This window comes from Notolepis coatsorum (genome assembly GCF_963971535.1).
Source record: "Notolepis coatsorum genome assembly, chromosome: 4".
Classification (NCBI taxonomy): Eukaryota; Metazoa; Chordata; class Actinopteri; order Aulopiformes; family Paralepididae; genus Notolepis; species Notolepis coatsorum.
In genome coordinates, this window is record NC_140168.1 from 76,016,755 (window position 1) to 76,033,777 (window position 17,023).

General features: G+C 41.6%; 1 protein-coding gene across 1 annotated transcript in view; it reads right to left on the reverse strand.

The window, feature by feature from the left end:
* Positions 1-17,023, reverse strand: part of mrpl3 (mitochondrial ribosomal protein L3) — a 44,846-nt gene that overhangs the window by 5,336 nt on the left and 22,487 nt on the right. Inside the window, exons 5-9 of the mRNA XM_084313508.1 lie at positions 13,225-13,324; positions 12,689-12,749; positions 9,127-9,238; positions 8,286-8,363; positions 2,805-2,882 (exon numbers count right to left, since the gene is read on the reverse strand). Coding sequence (XP_084169634.1) covers positions 2,805-2,882; positions 8,286-8,363; positions 9,127-9,238; positions 12,689-12,749; positions 13,225-13,324 — 429 coding nt within the window. The remainder of the gene's footprint in view (positions 1-2,804; positions 2,883-8,285; positions 8,364-9,126; positions 9,239-12,688; positions 12,750-13,224; positions 13,325-17,023) is intronic.

Consider the following 17,023-nt stretch of genomic DNA (forward strand, 5'->3'; position numbering starts at 1 on the left):
GAAATAATATAACACCCGTCTGTTAGTACTATGACATTGTTTATCATTACATATATGACATTGTTTATCATTACATATAATGTATCCATGCCTGTAGCTAAATAATGAAAAACGGAACAAAATTAAATGTTTTAGATTTAAAAAACTACCAGCCACTGCAGCCAGAGGTTTTTTTTTTACCGGACAAAAATTATAAATAGCTTTTTAGTATATCTCCATGAATTATTATATGCATTGCATGTTATCTCTCCACTCCACGCTATGGTAGTGCTTGTGCCAGCACAAGAGATACGATTACAATGTATTTTTTATATATACATATTTAAATAAATATCTTCCTTTTGAATAAAATAGGCTCAGGAATCAGGATTGTTAAAGCTAATTAGCCTAATCTATGTAAAAAAAAAAGAGTAGCCTATACTAGTAAATATATACACACAAAACACAGGAGGGAGAATAGCTTATAGCAGACTTAATGATTTTACAATATTTTTGCTAATGAAGTGAAATATTTATTATCATCATCCACTATCCAGTTAGTTTTTATATTGTAACACTAATTCAAATCATTGAACGTACAGAGAGAGAGAGAGAGAGAAGGGCTCAGCCCCCCACCCCCCCCTCCTCACTATTGGAACTTTTAGCTTAGCTTAGTTAGCGTTAGCAGCTAACGTTAGTTAAGGTTGTTACCATGACGTGGGCATACAGGAACGGCGAGGATGTAAAGCATGTTAGACGCATTAGAGCCGTTGCTCGCAGAGTTTCCATTGTACATAGAAACAGCGCGACTCGCAAGAGGAGTCGTTACAGATCTGTAGAAGGTGGAGTTATCGGGCTCAGCCCCTCCCTTCCAGCTGGAGTTTACGTGGAACATGGAAGTTATCAAATGCGCGTGAAACACGCTGTTGAGTCCTGGCAATACAATGCGTCGATCATGAATATCGACAAAATGTCATGGTCGATGATGTCGACATAGTCAACTAATCGTTGCAGCCCTAGTTGTGATAGGTAGCCAAACAGTGTGTCTATCTCTGTTGTAATAGGTATCCAGACAGCGTCTATACTTTAAGCAAGTGGCTTGTCCTTCCGCGTTCCCGTTTTGCGCTCTGATTGGCCACGCACGTTTCTGGTCATGTGACATGTGCGCCAATCGTGGGACGGCAAGTTCTGCGCCTATTTCCGGGTCCAACAGCCTGCAAACTACCTAACGCCTAGTTTATCACTGGTCAGGCCACATGAGCGGATCGGCGCGGGCGTGAAATCCGCTCTTCGCTCTAGACGGCTTGTTCCGCTCCGCTAATCGCTCATGTTGACCCCGCCCCCAAGTCGCTCTCCGCTCGCTCACCGCTCACCTTGAATAGAGCGCTCCCCGCTCCACATCGCTCGGCAGATATTTTTTTGGAGCATGGTGTAAATTAGCTCAAACTACAACAGTCTACACCCCCTGGGCCACTTAACAATTGTTTGTATTGAGCCGTATTGTAATTGTACCCATTCTGCAATGTTAAATAACGTTGTTTATCCATTCACTAGCTCTACTTAAGCGATGATAGCTAGCCTAGCCACAATGCTATGGTCGCTGCCATTAACGTTAGCATGTAAGCTAACGACAACAACAATGGCGTCATATACTTTTTCTAACAGGATGTGAGTGACGGTTCACCCTTCTCATTGGTTGAAAATGGCCTTCATGTTTGTACATCGCCATCTGTTGCTTTGGCATTGTACTACATGTATATTACATCAGTGTTAAACCACTGTGAGCGGCCCGGAGTGGATTGGAGCGGAGGAGAACTCTCGCTCCGGACGTCGCGCCGACCCATTTTAAAACCCACTCCTCGCTCACGTCAAAACCGCCCGCTCCGCTCCCCGCGCCGCTCACGCACTGTCACTGGTTAAGCTTAGGCGACTCTTTCGCAGTTGGTTAAGGTTAGAGTTTGGAATCAGGGCAGGCGTTCTATCGCCATGCTCCAAGACAAACTCTAACCATAACCAACTTCGAAAGAGCGCCTAAGCTTAACCGTCCAAAAACTTGCCGTCCCACGATTGGCGCACATGTCACATGACCAGAAACGTGTGTGGCCAATCAGAGCGCAAAACGGGAACGCGGAAGGACAAGCCACTTGCTTAAAGTATAGAAGCATCCAGACAGTGTCTCCATCTCTGTTGTAATAGGTATCCAGACAGTGTCTCTATCTCTGTTGTATTAGGTATCCAGACAGTGCGTCAGAGAAGATGCTTCTGTATCCATCAATGTCCTAAAAGATTAATGATGCTCTGTACTATTGGAACCCTATGGGCTAGATCCACAAAGAATGGATTGCACGGAGCAAGTTGCACCCTTACTTAAAATTCAGTATGAATTGAAAATGGGGGACCCTGATGTAAACAAGATGAAAGTCTCTCTCTGGTCTGCATCCCCTTAACAATTGTGTGTATTGAGCCGTACTGTATTGTACCCATTCTGCAATCTGTTAATAAAATTTTCATTCAATCAATCACCGTGCAGATTGATTCATTGAATGAAAACTTTATTAAAAGATTGCAGAATGGGTACAATACAGTACGGCTCAATACACACAATTGTTAAGGGGATGCAGACCAGAGAAAGACTTTCATCTTGTTTACATCAGGGTCCCCCATTTTCAATTCATAATGAATTTTAAGTAAGGGTGCAACTTGCTCCGTGCAATCCATTCTTTGTGGATCTAGCCCTATGTATTGATCTGCAGATTAAATTAAGCATTCCAAATGTGTACAAGTGCAATGTTGAGCATATGGTTGTGTGTGTGTCTGCGTTTTACCTTCACTAAGCAGTTCTTGTGTCCAGGGATCGAGCCATGAACAAACAGCACATTATACCTTGTGTTGACTCTCCATATCTGAGAGAGAGAGAGACAAAGAGAGAGAGGAGAGAGAAAGACAGTGAGAGACAAAGAGAGATAGAGACAAAGAGAGAGAGGAGAGAGAATCAGTGAGAGACAAAGAGAGATAGATAGAGATACAAAGAGAGAGAGAGAGACAGAGAGAGACAGAGAGAGAGATAGAGAGAGAGGAGAGAGATGCGGTGGAGGAAAGACCAAGAGCCATCAAGGACAAACAAGTTCAACATTAGATTGGTCTGTGTGTGTACCTCCAGACTGTAGGTCTGTGTGTGTACCTCCAGACTGTAGGTCTGTGTGTGTACCTCCAGACTGTAGGTTGTGTGTGTACCTCCAGACTGTAGGTCTGTGTGTGTACCTCCAGACTGTAGGTTGTGTGTGTACCTCCAGACTGTAGGTTGTGTGTGTACCTCTAGACCAGGGGTGGGCAATTATTTTTCCCGGGGGACCGAATGAGCAACTGAAAATATATTGGCGGGCCGGGCCAAAATGCCAAACTCAATTATGCATAATATACATTTTATTTCTATATAAAAAGCAGTAAATGGCATTGTTTTGACCCCTGGTAAGAGTGTATGTTATTATTTGGCAATTAAAAGGTGAAGTTAGCTTTCATCATTCAATCATTTATTCAAATAGAATTTATTTCCAAAATGATAAACAAAATGTGAAACATTAATAACAAAGGGCATGTATGAAAAAGTGCTATACAAATACAATTTTCTTAGCTTTCTAAAGACATCACATCATCTTATAGCCAAAATAAACAAGACATGTCACTGAACTGTGTAAAGAAAAGTGTCCCGGTTTTGTAGCCTTTTTTACTTTACATGCCTATATTAAACATTTAATGTTTTCAGAAATGTGCAAAAAAAAGAAAAAAAATATCAAGTGTCCCATTTCACTTGTTATATTTCCACATTTTAGTGTTCTTCAGCTCTTTTTTTTTCATTCAGTGTGATAAATCCAGTCTCTGTTGAGCTTTAACAAGTCCATCAAAGTCAGGTTGCATGTCTGAGGTGGAGATGCGAAGCACAGCTGACAGATGTTCATCAGTGAGAGAGGATCTGTACCACCTGGACTTGGTAAACGTCATGACTGAGAATGTCTGTTCACATATAGGTGGATCCAAAGAGAACCAACATCTTCTGAGCATGTCTCCTCATGTTTGGAAAGTTCTCCTCCTTGAGAGCAGAGTAGAACTCTAGCAGTGATGATGACTTAAAGTGCTCTTTCAGTAGTGAATCAGACTGCAGGTCAATGAGTTCAAGCTGAACATCAGTGGGTGCACTATCAACACTGCAGGTAAAGGGAGAGGAAACCAGCTGCATTTCATCCTCAACCTTTTTCAAATCTTGAAAACGCCTTGAAAATTCATCACGCAGTGCTCCTAACATGGATGAGTACCTGTGCCGGTGATCAGCTGATGGTTTGACTTCTTTCAGGGTTTTCATGTGTTCGAGATTGTTGCTGCCTAGTTGCCTTGAAATTAATTGCAAATAAAAAAAATGTAATCTACCTACCTCAGTTGTGAAAAAAACACACTTTCGACCGTTTTCGGCTTGCCATTGCCCCGACTGCTTTGTTGTTGAATCAAGTCAAATCCTAGGTAAGCGTATATTGTGCGTGTGAACGTTATGTAAAAAAAAATGTAAAAAAAAATTAAAAATAAAAAAAATCATCATCATGTAATCTTTCGCAGGCCGGTCAGAATAATCCCGCGGGCCAATAGGTGGCGATGTAGTTCAAACATGAAGGCCATTTTCAACCAATCAGAAGGTTGAAACACGTCACTAGTCCTGCTAAGTCAAAACATAAATCCGGCATCTTTAAATCACCTCGGGAACTATTTAGCAATTTATTTTCAGCAAGAAACAAACAAAGTGCAATAAAAAAAAGGATACATTCACTGTGTTCTGCCTCATTTATTGATGAAACGAAACCAACATCAACACAATGTACCACCAAGAGCGGAGAGTTTAGTCTCACAAAAAGAGCGCTGGTGTTGTTAGCTTACATGCTAACGTGAATGGGATCTGCCAGTATAAACACTTAGCATTGCGGCTAGGCTAGCGTACATTAGCATAGTAAAGCTAGTAGAATGGTTGAAAACGTTATATTTAACAGATTGCAGAATGGGTACAATACAATACGGCTCAATACAAACAATTGTTAACACTATAGCGACCGCAGTCTTGCAGCGATTTAGGCCTCAGAGGACAGAGGATTGTAAACAAACCGATGTACTTTCTAAGAGCTATATATATAATTTATAGTATTGCCATCTGTCCATTCTCATTGTCACTTGAGTGCATAAACCGTGCCTTCATAATGGCTTAAAGAAAATAAAAATCCATCGGTTGGTTGTCATTTTATAGCGTCGTGAATATAAGGTTTATCGCGCTTTTCGTCTAGGCTTTTCTTCAGGAGGCTGCAAAAAAGGCTAAACGTTGGCGCCGTTATATCAAACGCCATTTCTGCTGTATATATACGAATGAAATAAAACAAACTGCGTAGCATCCGGACTATTACAGAGCATCTATGGATGAAATGGGGGCGGCGGGGAACGCCGATCAGTATTATTGATTAGCAATAGAGTGTGCATTCAGGTAGCCAATGTCAGTAGTCTATCACGTTAGGTTATAAAACAATGTCCAATCCAGCTGTAATTTGGGGTAATATTATCCTACCGTCAGGCCATGTGATCGCCGGCAGCATTTCCTCACCAGTCATCGGATTCTGGTAGATCGATATGTACATTGGCTAATCATAAATCCCATTATTCCATGCTGAAAAATACGTTCGGCAAGCTGATCAAAGATGGAGGGTCTTCGTTTGGAACCGAGGCTCATATGATCCGCCCACAGACTGTAAAAGAAATTTTCTTTAAAATCCCCTCAATGATACTGCAGTGGAGCGATGACGCCCCTAAGCGGATCTGGCCGGTACTGCATGTTTCGAAAATCAAATATGTGGAAAGATCCTGCAAGTGGATCGGGGACCTAATAAGAGTTATAAATATGGAATAAAACAATAACAACTCGTCACGAGTATACTCGTGGCTCTGGACCACAACGCATGGAATCGAAACACGTATGTACTCGTGAACGGACGCCATAGTGTTAAGGGGCCCAGGGGGTGCAGACTGTTGTAGTTTGGTCAAATCAAGCTAATTTACATCATGCTCAAAAAAAAAAAAAAAATCTGCTGAGCGGGCCGGAGCGCCGAGCGCTTGATGCGCAAATGAAGCTGAGCGCTGAGCAAGCGGAGAGCAGCTTGGGGGGGGGGGCCAACATGAGTGAATGAGCGCGGAACTAAGCCGTCCAGATCGAAGAGCGGATTTCTCTGCCGCTCCGCACCGCTCACATGCTCTGGTGTGTGTGTGTACGTGTACGTTTGAACCTTCGTTCGTTAAGTTGGCATTCGATTCTTAATTAATTTCGTTTTTAATTTTTGCATTTATTTGACATGAAAAAATATATATCAGAATGTTATATATATCAGAATATCACAGTACTATGTTGTGTTTACAATAATTCAAAAGGCTCGCGCGAACACAGGTCACAACACCACAAGTCATGATGAGGAGGGGTCACCGTCATACATTATCAGGAAATGAATCAATCATGAAAAAAATAGTTGAGTGACTCACACTCACCCTTATTTCATAATACAACGTTTCCGAATGGACATTTGGATTAAACAAAGTGTATGCAGTGATGCTGATGCTTTCCCAGCAGACCACAAGTTACTTAACGTTACGCAGGTATGTTATGCACGTTAATTAAGCTAAGCAGCCAGAGCGCAGCCCTTTAGCTTGATAACGTTAAGATAGCAGGAGCCGTTGGCCAACAAAGATGTTGTTTCAACAAATGTATTCACAAAATCGATTAACATCCAAACGTTATTGAAGCCTCCTGTGACCAGTAAGTAGGTACTACTAAACCGCAGCAATGTGCGCTATGTGCCTAAAGTCAAGACTCGACAGTACTGAAATAAAAAGTATAAGTAGGAGCAAATTTTTTGCATGATTAAAAACGATGGTTCGAACGTCCGTTAGAAAAACCCTGGCGAATGTTCGAATCCCAAAAACAGGCTTGGGGACAGCTCTAGTGTCTGTGTGCGTGTGTGTACCTTCAGGCCATAGGCTGTGTGTGTGTGTGTGTGTGTGTGTGTGTGTGTGTGTGTGTGTACCTTCATGCCATAGGCCAGGGCTATTCAACTAAATTGTTCAGGGGGCCACATTGTCACTGCCACGGCGCCTCCCCGTGCTATGAATATATGTACACTTGACACAACACGCAACCACATTTTCACAACTTTTATTTAACTACATTGCAAAAGTAGTATACTTTTCAAAAAAAGTGCTTCATTTATGTGCCACATCTGCAACATCTCCTGCAGAAAGTGCTTCATTTATGACTGTGCAACAATTGCAACATCTCCTCTTCAACATTTCAATATAAAAATAAAATAAAAAACAAACAAGTGCATGATGTGCATCTGAACATTCTAACATCAACACTTGAACAAAAAAACACATTTATAGTGCAGCTGAGCTTATGAAAAAGTGCTTCATGTCTGTGCAACAACAGCAAATCATAGCATCTTATTAGCACTTATTGTCCACTCTTAACTCTCAAACATCAGGGGGGTGGGGGGCAGACAGGCCTAGCCTACATACACACATCTAATGAGAGCGATTGCACTTCTTTGACTGGGCAATGGCAGAGAAAGAGGGTTCATAGGAAGTGAGGGCTACCCGCAAACAGTGATGCAAATGCTCATTTGTCAAGGAGGCACGTTGCTTGTTTTAATGGCATTCATGTGAGAGAAACTGGATTCACAGGTGTATGTTGAGCCAAACATTGTTAGCACAGATATTGCCAGCGTTTTTATTTTGGGAAAGTCTTGACATGAATACACTTTATCCAAAATGTTGTGGTGGATTAATTCTCAAGTGCCTGCTTCAGAGCAGATGATGCTTGCATGTCAATTATTTCAAGTTGCAGGAGACCTTCATCAATGTGAAGTGATGCAAGGAACTCTTGTCCATTTGTGGAAATAGCAGCTACATTGGCAAATGGGTTGCTCACAAAATGCATCAATTCTCTGGACATGTCAAATTCATCAAATCGACTTGCAAAGTTTTCCCTCAATTTATCAATGAAATCTGTCATTAATTGAGTGACTTTTGGCTCAATTGTGCGTGTTAACGTTGACATGAAAATAAAAAAGTAAAAAAATAAAAATAAAAATAAATATTAAAAAAAAATGTTTTTTTTGTATTATCATGTAATCTTTGGCGGGCCGGTCAGAATCATCCCGCGGGCCGCCAGTTGAATAGCCCTGCCATAGGCTGTGTGTGTGTGTGTGTGTGTGTGTGTGTGTGTGTGTGTGTACCTTCAGGCCACAGGCTGTGTCATAGATGTTTCCCATCATTCCAGGCATCTTCTTTCCTTTCCAGACTTTGGCTGGATCCTACATGAGGATGAGAGTCAAACTGTCACAAACACAAACCACAAATAATGAGCCCACATACAGTAGTATACAAAGGGTGCATGCGGGGTAAGTGTGTATGTAGTATGTATGTATGCATGTATGTATGCAGGCCTGCCCATAGGGGGGAGGAATGGATAACGCGTCTTGGGGACTAGGGCTGACCCCTATTGGTCGATTAGTCGACTAATCGGTCGAAAGGAGCCGTAGTCGACTAGCCACCCTCTTAGTCGAATACAAAAAAAATGTAAAAAAAATTATTTTAATTTTTTACATCATTCTTTCCAAAAGAAAAGAGGCATATAAGCGTAGGTAGCGCTAATGGCACGCATACCAGAGGCTAACTGCCTAAGAAAACCGGCACAGAGGCACTGAAAGAGGATTTCACCCATCTAATGAACACACTAGACTAGACAAATATCAAGATGTATCCATCAGTGGACCAATTGCATGCTTTTGCAGAGGACAAGAAGCCTTCAGTCGACTCCTTCAGACATTAAGCACCCCCACAGCCCAAATGGAATGAAGAAATATATATATTATACTATTTTTTTTGTCTTTTTTTTTTGTCGACCAATAGTCGACTAACGGCAAATTTTGGCCAATCATAGTCGACCATCCAAATCCTTAGTCGGGGACAGCCCTACTGGGGACCAATCTTTAGTGTGTTAGTGCAGCCTGTGTCTCCCCCTCGACAGTGAGGGGGTCTCTCTCAGTGTGTTAGTGCAGTCTGTGCGTCTCTCACCCCTCCAGGTCCTGAGGCTCCAGGCCTGCGGTGTGTTTTGGTATGGCCGTGGGAGGCTGGCTGACCTTTGAACCCCCAGCGCTTCATAACGCCCTGGAAACCCTTACCGATCCTACAGACACACACAAGACCATAGTTAGGCAATTATAAAGGTTATATTTTACAACAGCTGTGTTTCCATCCAATTGTAAAGCTAATTTTAAGCAAACATTTGAAATGTCACAAAATGTGAATTGTAGGTGCGCTTCCATCAGTTGGGTTGAGGTGAATAAACATTCTACCTGAACACGAAACGTAGCAACGTCAGAAAAACCATCCATTGGGGAAATAAAGCTAAACTTGGCTGTCTAGAATTGACTACTATCCGGCAGGTTATTTCATGTTAGCTCATGTAAGACCATGTTTCTTACTTTCCAAAGCAAGATGAAGACAGAAGCGCAGGCCAATATTCTGATGCACAAACCAACGTGTGTTTGAAATATTCATAGAATAGAAATACTATTTTTTTTTCTTTCATAAGAGTGATGGGAGCAATTGTAACAGGGGTGATGACATTTTTATAAGGTTTAATGTATACATATTATTAGGCTTCCTGAAGGTACTATGCCATGATATGAGATAGACATGATAAGTTACATCCCTGTGGGTTATAGGGCTATAACAATATTATAATCAACATATTACATTTGCTCCATTATGTGTTACAATAGCAGCCACACAATTGCACAACTAAATATCCCATCCCACTGTATTGTTATTTTATTATAATTAGTGTATATACTTGACCACAGTGTATAGCCCTGGCCTATTTTATTTAGTTTATATCCCATTTTATTTTACAGTTGTACAGACCTGGGCCCTCATTCATCAACGTGGACGTAGAACTTGACCTACTTCCACACGTAAGCACGGAATGTAGAACTAGCGTACGCACAGGGAAGTCGGCATTCATCACACGTGCGTACGCAGGCTCTATGGTCCTCCGTGTTGATGAATACCACTTTGTTCTACCGTCAATGCTCGTGCATGATTATCCATATATGGTCATGAAAATGAGGAAACACCCCCCATGGGATGTGAAATAATGGACGGACCCGAGCGGAACCCTGAGAAACTCCACGAAGATTGTTCACTGCTGTCGAACCAAGAAGACACTATCGCGTATTGTGGGATAAATAAAAGGCGGACTCGTAAACGGTGATGTCAGATATCAACGGCTCCCTAAGACCATTGCTGCAATTCTGCCTGGACAGCTCAAAATACTAATAAAGACCGTTCGTTGACCACTGTTTGGCGTTGGTTGTGTGTCATTATAACCGTGCTGTAATATGAATGCCTTTATTAGTTGTGTTCGATTGGCTATATGATTTCTAGAGGCATCTATTTTGTTGTCGGCTAATAAAGACCGCGCTGGAATATGACTGCCTTTCCCCGTGTTGTTTGATTAATACCAGGGATTAAAGTTCTCCTCAATTTGATTCCAAATCGCGATGGATCTCCCGTCAATATTCTACCTGCTGCATATGATTTCTAGAGGCATACTACAATCCATTTTGATGTCAGTATTGGGTAGCCTACATAAACAATAATACGAGCTATACAAGAACAATGAATCTTACTGCCATGTATGATGTAGCCGATACGCCATGTGTAGCCTGCCTATATGTGATCAATACAAACATGAACTTGAATTCCATCATGTCTGTGTGCGGGTCACTGCGGGAACTCACAGGCTGTTGTCACAATGTAAATAAGAACGTGCACTGAAAAGTTACAGTATGTAGTTGGTTGATCATTTGTATGACAGTCAGTAAACCCTTGCAAAAAGTATCCGTTTTATTTAATGAATTGAAAACATTCAGCATCGCCTTCCTCCCGGCATCCAGCAATAACATGTATCAGGCAAATGCGCATCGCAACATTGACTGAGTGGAATCCCTTTCTATTCACATAACTGCATTTGTGATGGAGCTTTGACAGCTACAGTAACAGTCTATTGGTCGATCCATCTCCAATATCACGATGGACCGTGCCGCGGTGGCAAAGACGTACCCGAGGGTGGAGAGGATCTTGAATGAATTCCATCATCATATATATATATGTTGTGTGTCTGTCCACTATGTTTGTTACTTTGTTATTCCCCCCCCCCCTATCTATGTAAAGCGACCTTGGGTCTCTTGAAAGGCGCTATATAAAATGAAGCTATTATTATTATTATTATTATTATTATTATTATTATCATCACATCTGTGCGGGAGCTCACAAATAGACTGTTAGTCTCAGTGAAGTTTCAACAGATGTCATCTATTCTAACCAACAAATTGAAGTAGAAAGCATTTCGTGACCAATCTTATTTGGAAACATGACACACAAAATAATTTGCTTTTTATTTGAAACAATATCTAATCGCGTTTGGAGGTTGGTGTTTTGCGTCTGCCCCCCCGTGCCAAACAAGCAGGCCAACCTCTTGTTCGCGTGTGAGCCCGTTATAATTACACTACTGTCGCTATTTTGCAATGAACTATAATGAATTACGGGTCATACAGAAGTTGAACACTAATGCACGGAAGCTTATTTCCGCCTTGGAACTAATGCAGGACTGAGGAGTGCTTATGCGTAGTAACGATATTCTACCACTGGGAGCTAGGTACGCCAGGTCTGACCTGTGCGTAGATGTACGCACGAAGTCAAGTTCAAGTTGAAATTGATGAATCCCACTCTTTGCTTAGAAATGATCGTACGCACAGGGTAAGCACAGATCTGTGCGTAGAACACGTTGATGAATGAGGGCCCTGGACTATATTTATTTTCATAATTCTATTCTAGTGTGCTTCAATCTTAATTTAGTTCATTCCATTTAATTTTATTCCACCTTTTTATTTCATTATCTGTCCGTTAATGTCGCACCGAAAACGACCAAAGCAAATTCCTTGTATGTGAAAACTACTTGGCAATAAAGACCTTTCTGATTCTGACAGTTCTCTCTAGCGCAGAAGCACATCCAACAGTTCTGGGGAAGCTATGATGAAGATCATTTACAAATAGCCTTTTGCTGCATTATTTCAGAATGTTTAACTGCAGTTGAGTTTTTGTGCTGAATGTAAATCAGACCAAACAGCTGTCATGGAAGCCTTTATTCTTTATGTCATTATTTATTTGACAAATGTCTTTCCAACGCCTATTTAGCACATATACCGTTTATCGACATTTCCAAATCCACCTCAAGCGAGTGTAAAAACTTTTTGGGTGCGATTTGATTAGGTTTTATCGTATTTTGCCATTTCCATCAATCTTTTCTAATGCGATACTTAAAAATGCACGTAAAATATGTTGATGGAAACACGACCATTGAGTGGTGTGTCATAAAATATGAGAGGAGAGGAGAGAGGAGAGAAGTGAATGAAGCAAGAGAGGAGAAGCAGATAAAATAGGAGAGAAGAACAGAAAAGAAGAGAAGATAAGAGGAAAGGAGAAAAGAGAATAGAGGAGAACAGAAGAGAAGAGAAGAGAAGAGAAGAGAAGAGGAAAGGAGAACAGAACAGAAGAGAAGAGAAGAGCTTACGTCTTGGCTGTGACGTCCACATACTGGCCTGGGCGGAAGTGTGCAGCGTAGAGCGGCGTGCCTGGACACAGAGAAGCCAAGGTTACATAACGAGACACTTGTTTGTTCTAATTAAAAGCTATTCTAACAGACCATTTAATGGCCAATTAAAAAGCATTCAAAGTCCCCCCCTTGGACATCGTTAGCAAAAGACAGATAGTGGGAAAGTGAATCAATGATTATTATTTTTTCTTTTTTTAGCTTGGGCAGTTATTATCTCTTATACCTCCCCAGGTGGGAACAGGGGGGAAAGGAACCCAACCTGAGCATGACATAAGATCCTGCCAGGTTGCAGCACTGCTGAATCAACGTTGAAACAGGATGGCTGAACCCTTATATGTGTGGATGTTGCACTTGATCCATCTATGATGTTGTGTTGTCTCCGTTACTGATGTTGTTGTTGTTGTTGCTGTCTGTTATTTATGACATTGTATGGCACGAGATCCAAATCAACAAATCCAGAGGGGGGGGGGGGGGGGGGGGGGGTGTACGCATACCTGGTTTGATGACTGCATTGTCCGAGACGTTGAACGTGGACATTTTCTGTTTGGGAGGGACTCCGGCAAGCCTGAATATCTCCAAATCATGTTCCTCTTTCTGGAGAGGGAGGGAGGTGGGAGAGAATAGAAAGAGAGACTCAGTTGATAGTGATCGACTATCGTTCATCTATTAACTCTTGTTCTTGTTAATGTTTAGTCTCTACTGTTCAGACTGATTGTCTCAACATTGGTATCTTGTGCCTATAAAGCTCATGTGAATTTTAATGAATTAGGCTGATAGAGAGAGAGAGAGAGAGAGAGAGAGAGAGAGAGAGAGAGGAGACGGACAGAGGCAGAAAGAGAGAGACTGATAGCAAGAAAAAGAAAGCGCGCGGGTGAGAGAGAGAGAGAGAAAGGCGGCTGAGCAGAGTGTGTGAAGCAGTAGAATTTTGGCATTTAAAAATGAAGGACCTTCCATGGTCGTGAAGCAGCCACACACACGAGTGGCTGACATTTCCTTCCATTCTGATCCCTCATCCCCTCCAGTCACTCTACTCCTGACCCTCTCCTTCTTTCTCTCCCTTCACCCCCGCTCTCTCCCTCCCTCTCTTGCTCTCTCCATCTTTTTCCCTCTTGCTCTCTCGCTTCTCTTGCGTCCCTTTCTCCCTCTCTCTCTCTCTCCTCCCTCCATCCCTCTCTTTCCCTCCCTCCATCCATCCATCCCTCCCTCTCTCTCTCTCTCTCTCCTAAAAGTCACCCTGATGCTTCCACAGTCTTGACAGTCTCTCGCTGTGACGTATGTAAGAGAGTGTGGTTCTGTGTGGTGGTTGTATGTGTGTGCATGTGTGCATGTGTGTACTTGTGAGTGAGTGAGTGAGTGAGTACTACAGTCCCAGTCCACACTCCATATCACTGTAATTCTGACATAAATCTCTATGGACGTCGTTATGCCCTGTTCGTCTCCGTTTACCCGTTATACCTTTATATGGTTTTCCTTGTATTGTTTATTATCACTATTATTTGTATTATTATTATTATTATTATTAGTAGTATTATTATTATTCCCTCATTGCATTTCATTTCTAAATGATTGCCCACTTCGAACACCTACTGCACGTCGGGCCATGCCAGTTGGGGGGGGGGGGGGGGTCTCTCATTGAAATGCCCATCTAAGGTTACTTCCCTTTTCTTCGTATTAACCGTTTCTGCGCCAATAGCGAGTATACTCGTTATTGGCCCGCCAATCGAATAACGCCAATAACGAGTTTACTCATTTTTATGATCGTTATTTCCTTTATTCGCTATTGCCATTCATAATTCATCCAACAAGGCTCCGGGAGACTCTGGACTCTGTCGGATATTGCAACGGCTCAATACCGCCGCCTGGTGGATTTTGGGCGAGTTGCACTCCACTCTCAACCGGATGGTGCGTTCTGTGCATCGGTGAAAATGTTCTGGGCAGAGCTCTCTTGTTATGTGGATCCAGACAAACACTCTGCATTGGATCGCTTTCGAGACGCAAGAATCAATATGCTTTCGGCGTTTATTGTGTCGTACAAACGGAAAACGGATCTAGCAGATGGAAATCAAATAATTGGAATATTTTTTCTCCAGACTCATCGGCCACAGGTAAGATGAAGCTAACGTTAATTCCAGCTTGATTGTCCATTTATTTCATTGCAATCCATCTGATCAACGTATGATGTCGTACTAAAGAAAGCCGTTACTGACAATCAAGGAATCATAAACAACCCCCCCCCCCTTTCCTTCACGCATGATGGAGCATAATGTATACCGATCATATGCATTTGAATTTTTTAATATAGTGTGTATAGGAACGAAACGCCAATCGATTATGTATAATATGCATCAGGGCCTATAACTCGCGTTCTAGGAATTACTGCAGACCACTCTAAAAACATACTTATATTCACGACGGTATTAACACGCAATCTATGAATGGAAAAATATAACGTTCCCACATCGGGAACGATAAGATACCCGATGTTGAATGGGTCATAGTAATGTCGATATAGCTATAATATTTTAAAAGTTATAGCCCTGCAAAGAAGGTGAGCGACTCCATAGGCTTACAGTGCTGGCAGTGAGAGGTATAAGATGGTCAAACTGCGTGGCAGACATTGTGTTAAGGTTGTTTTTCTGTGGGAGTTTTCCCCTCATCTTTACTCAGGGATCAGCCAGGGGCTGTGGGCCTGTGAAGCCCATTGAGACACGTATGTAAATCTGACCTCCTTGTCACGGCAGGAAACTAATTAAAACACCATAATTCCATTCAACTCATCCCTGTGTGCCTAAGTGAATTTTGTAAAAAGTTTGGTCACAGAGCCTAATTCAATCACAGCCACGCAACAGCTTCTATACATTTAATTCAATTGACATTACTTGACTATATTATATTATTTTTTTTTATCAAATGTCTTGACTATATTATATTATATATATAATACAATATTGGTGTAACTTTGACAGTGGAATGCTGTTTTCTTTAGAAAAAGAAAAACTTAACAAGCCCAACTCAGCCCGCCTCAATGCGTCGAATCTGGGACTACAAGGTCGGGACAGAGACCTGTTTGGACTTGCAGCTAAAATGGAGAGCTGGATTAAGAAACTCCGTTAGTGGCACTCCAGGATAATCAGCAGAGATTTTTGGGTATTTACTAGGGGTGGGAATCACCAGTTTCATCACGATACAATACGATATTGATTCTTTGGACAACGATACGATATTTGCCGATATCACAAAGTCTGCCACGATACGATACAATTCGATTCAGGTGCCTGCGATCGATATGAGACGATATTATGTGCCCATTTAACACAATCAGTCACATTTAGATCAACAACAAAAAAGGCTACGGAAATATCAATTGACGTTTTTATTTTTTAGCTCTTCCAGACATTTAAATGAAAAACAATCTATTGTTTTTAATACAAATAGACTTCCTGTTCACCGTTTTTGGTTAGTTTTTCTTATATTTATTATGTATTCATGTTTAAATTAAATATCAACATTATCCGTCCATCCTCAGTAACACACACACACACACAGAATGCCCCTCCCCCAGTCCCCACACACAGAAAGGTAGACTGCCCCCGCCCCTTCTCCTTCCCCTCTCCTCTCTCCTGTTCTCTCACGGTTAGCTGCTTAGCTTAGCGCTGTTCTGCTGTAATGTCTACACGGAGTTTCACACTACTGGGCGCGGGCGGATATAAATAAAGCTGGGAACGATGTTAGGGCGGATACGAATCGCCGGATTTTCAAAATAAGAGTATCGCAATATGAATCGATCTTTTTACGTTGCATCGATCCTATTTGATTATTGATAATAGATCGATATACACTTTGATGAACATTGTTACTCAGCTGATAGAGTTGTACCCTTCTTGCTGTCTTGTCGTACAGAACTTGTAAGTCGCTTTGGATAAAAGCGTCAGCTAAATGACTAAATGTAAGTGTGTGTGTGTGTGTGTGTGTGTGTGTGTGTGTGTGCGCGCGCCTTGTAGAATTCCACACATAAGAAAGAAAGATACTGGGATGAATAAACAAAATAGGAAATAAAATGTAGAAATGCATGCAATACATAAATAAATATGAATCTCCATATATGAAATATAACATTTAGATAAGGTGCTACTGAGATGTTTTGGTGAGTTCTTTGTTTTTTTGTGGAAGTTGCCCTTCTTAAAAATGCATGAACATTCACTGATAATTGGTCTGTAGTGGAGTCTACAAGGTCTACATTGCCGGACCATGTAGAATCCGGACCTTGTAGACTGACATAATTCTGTGCATAGT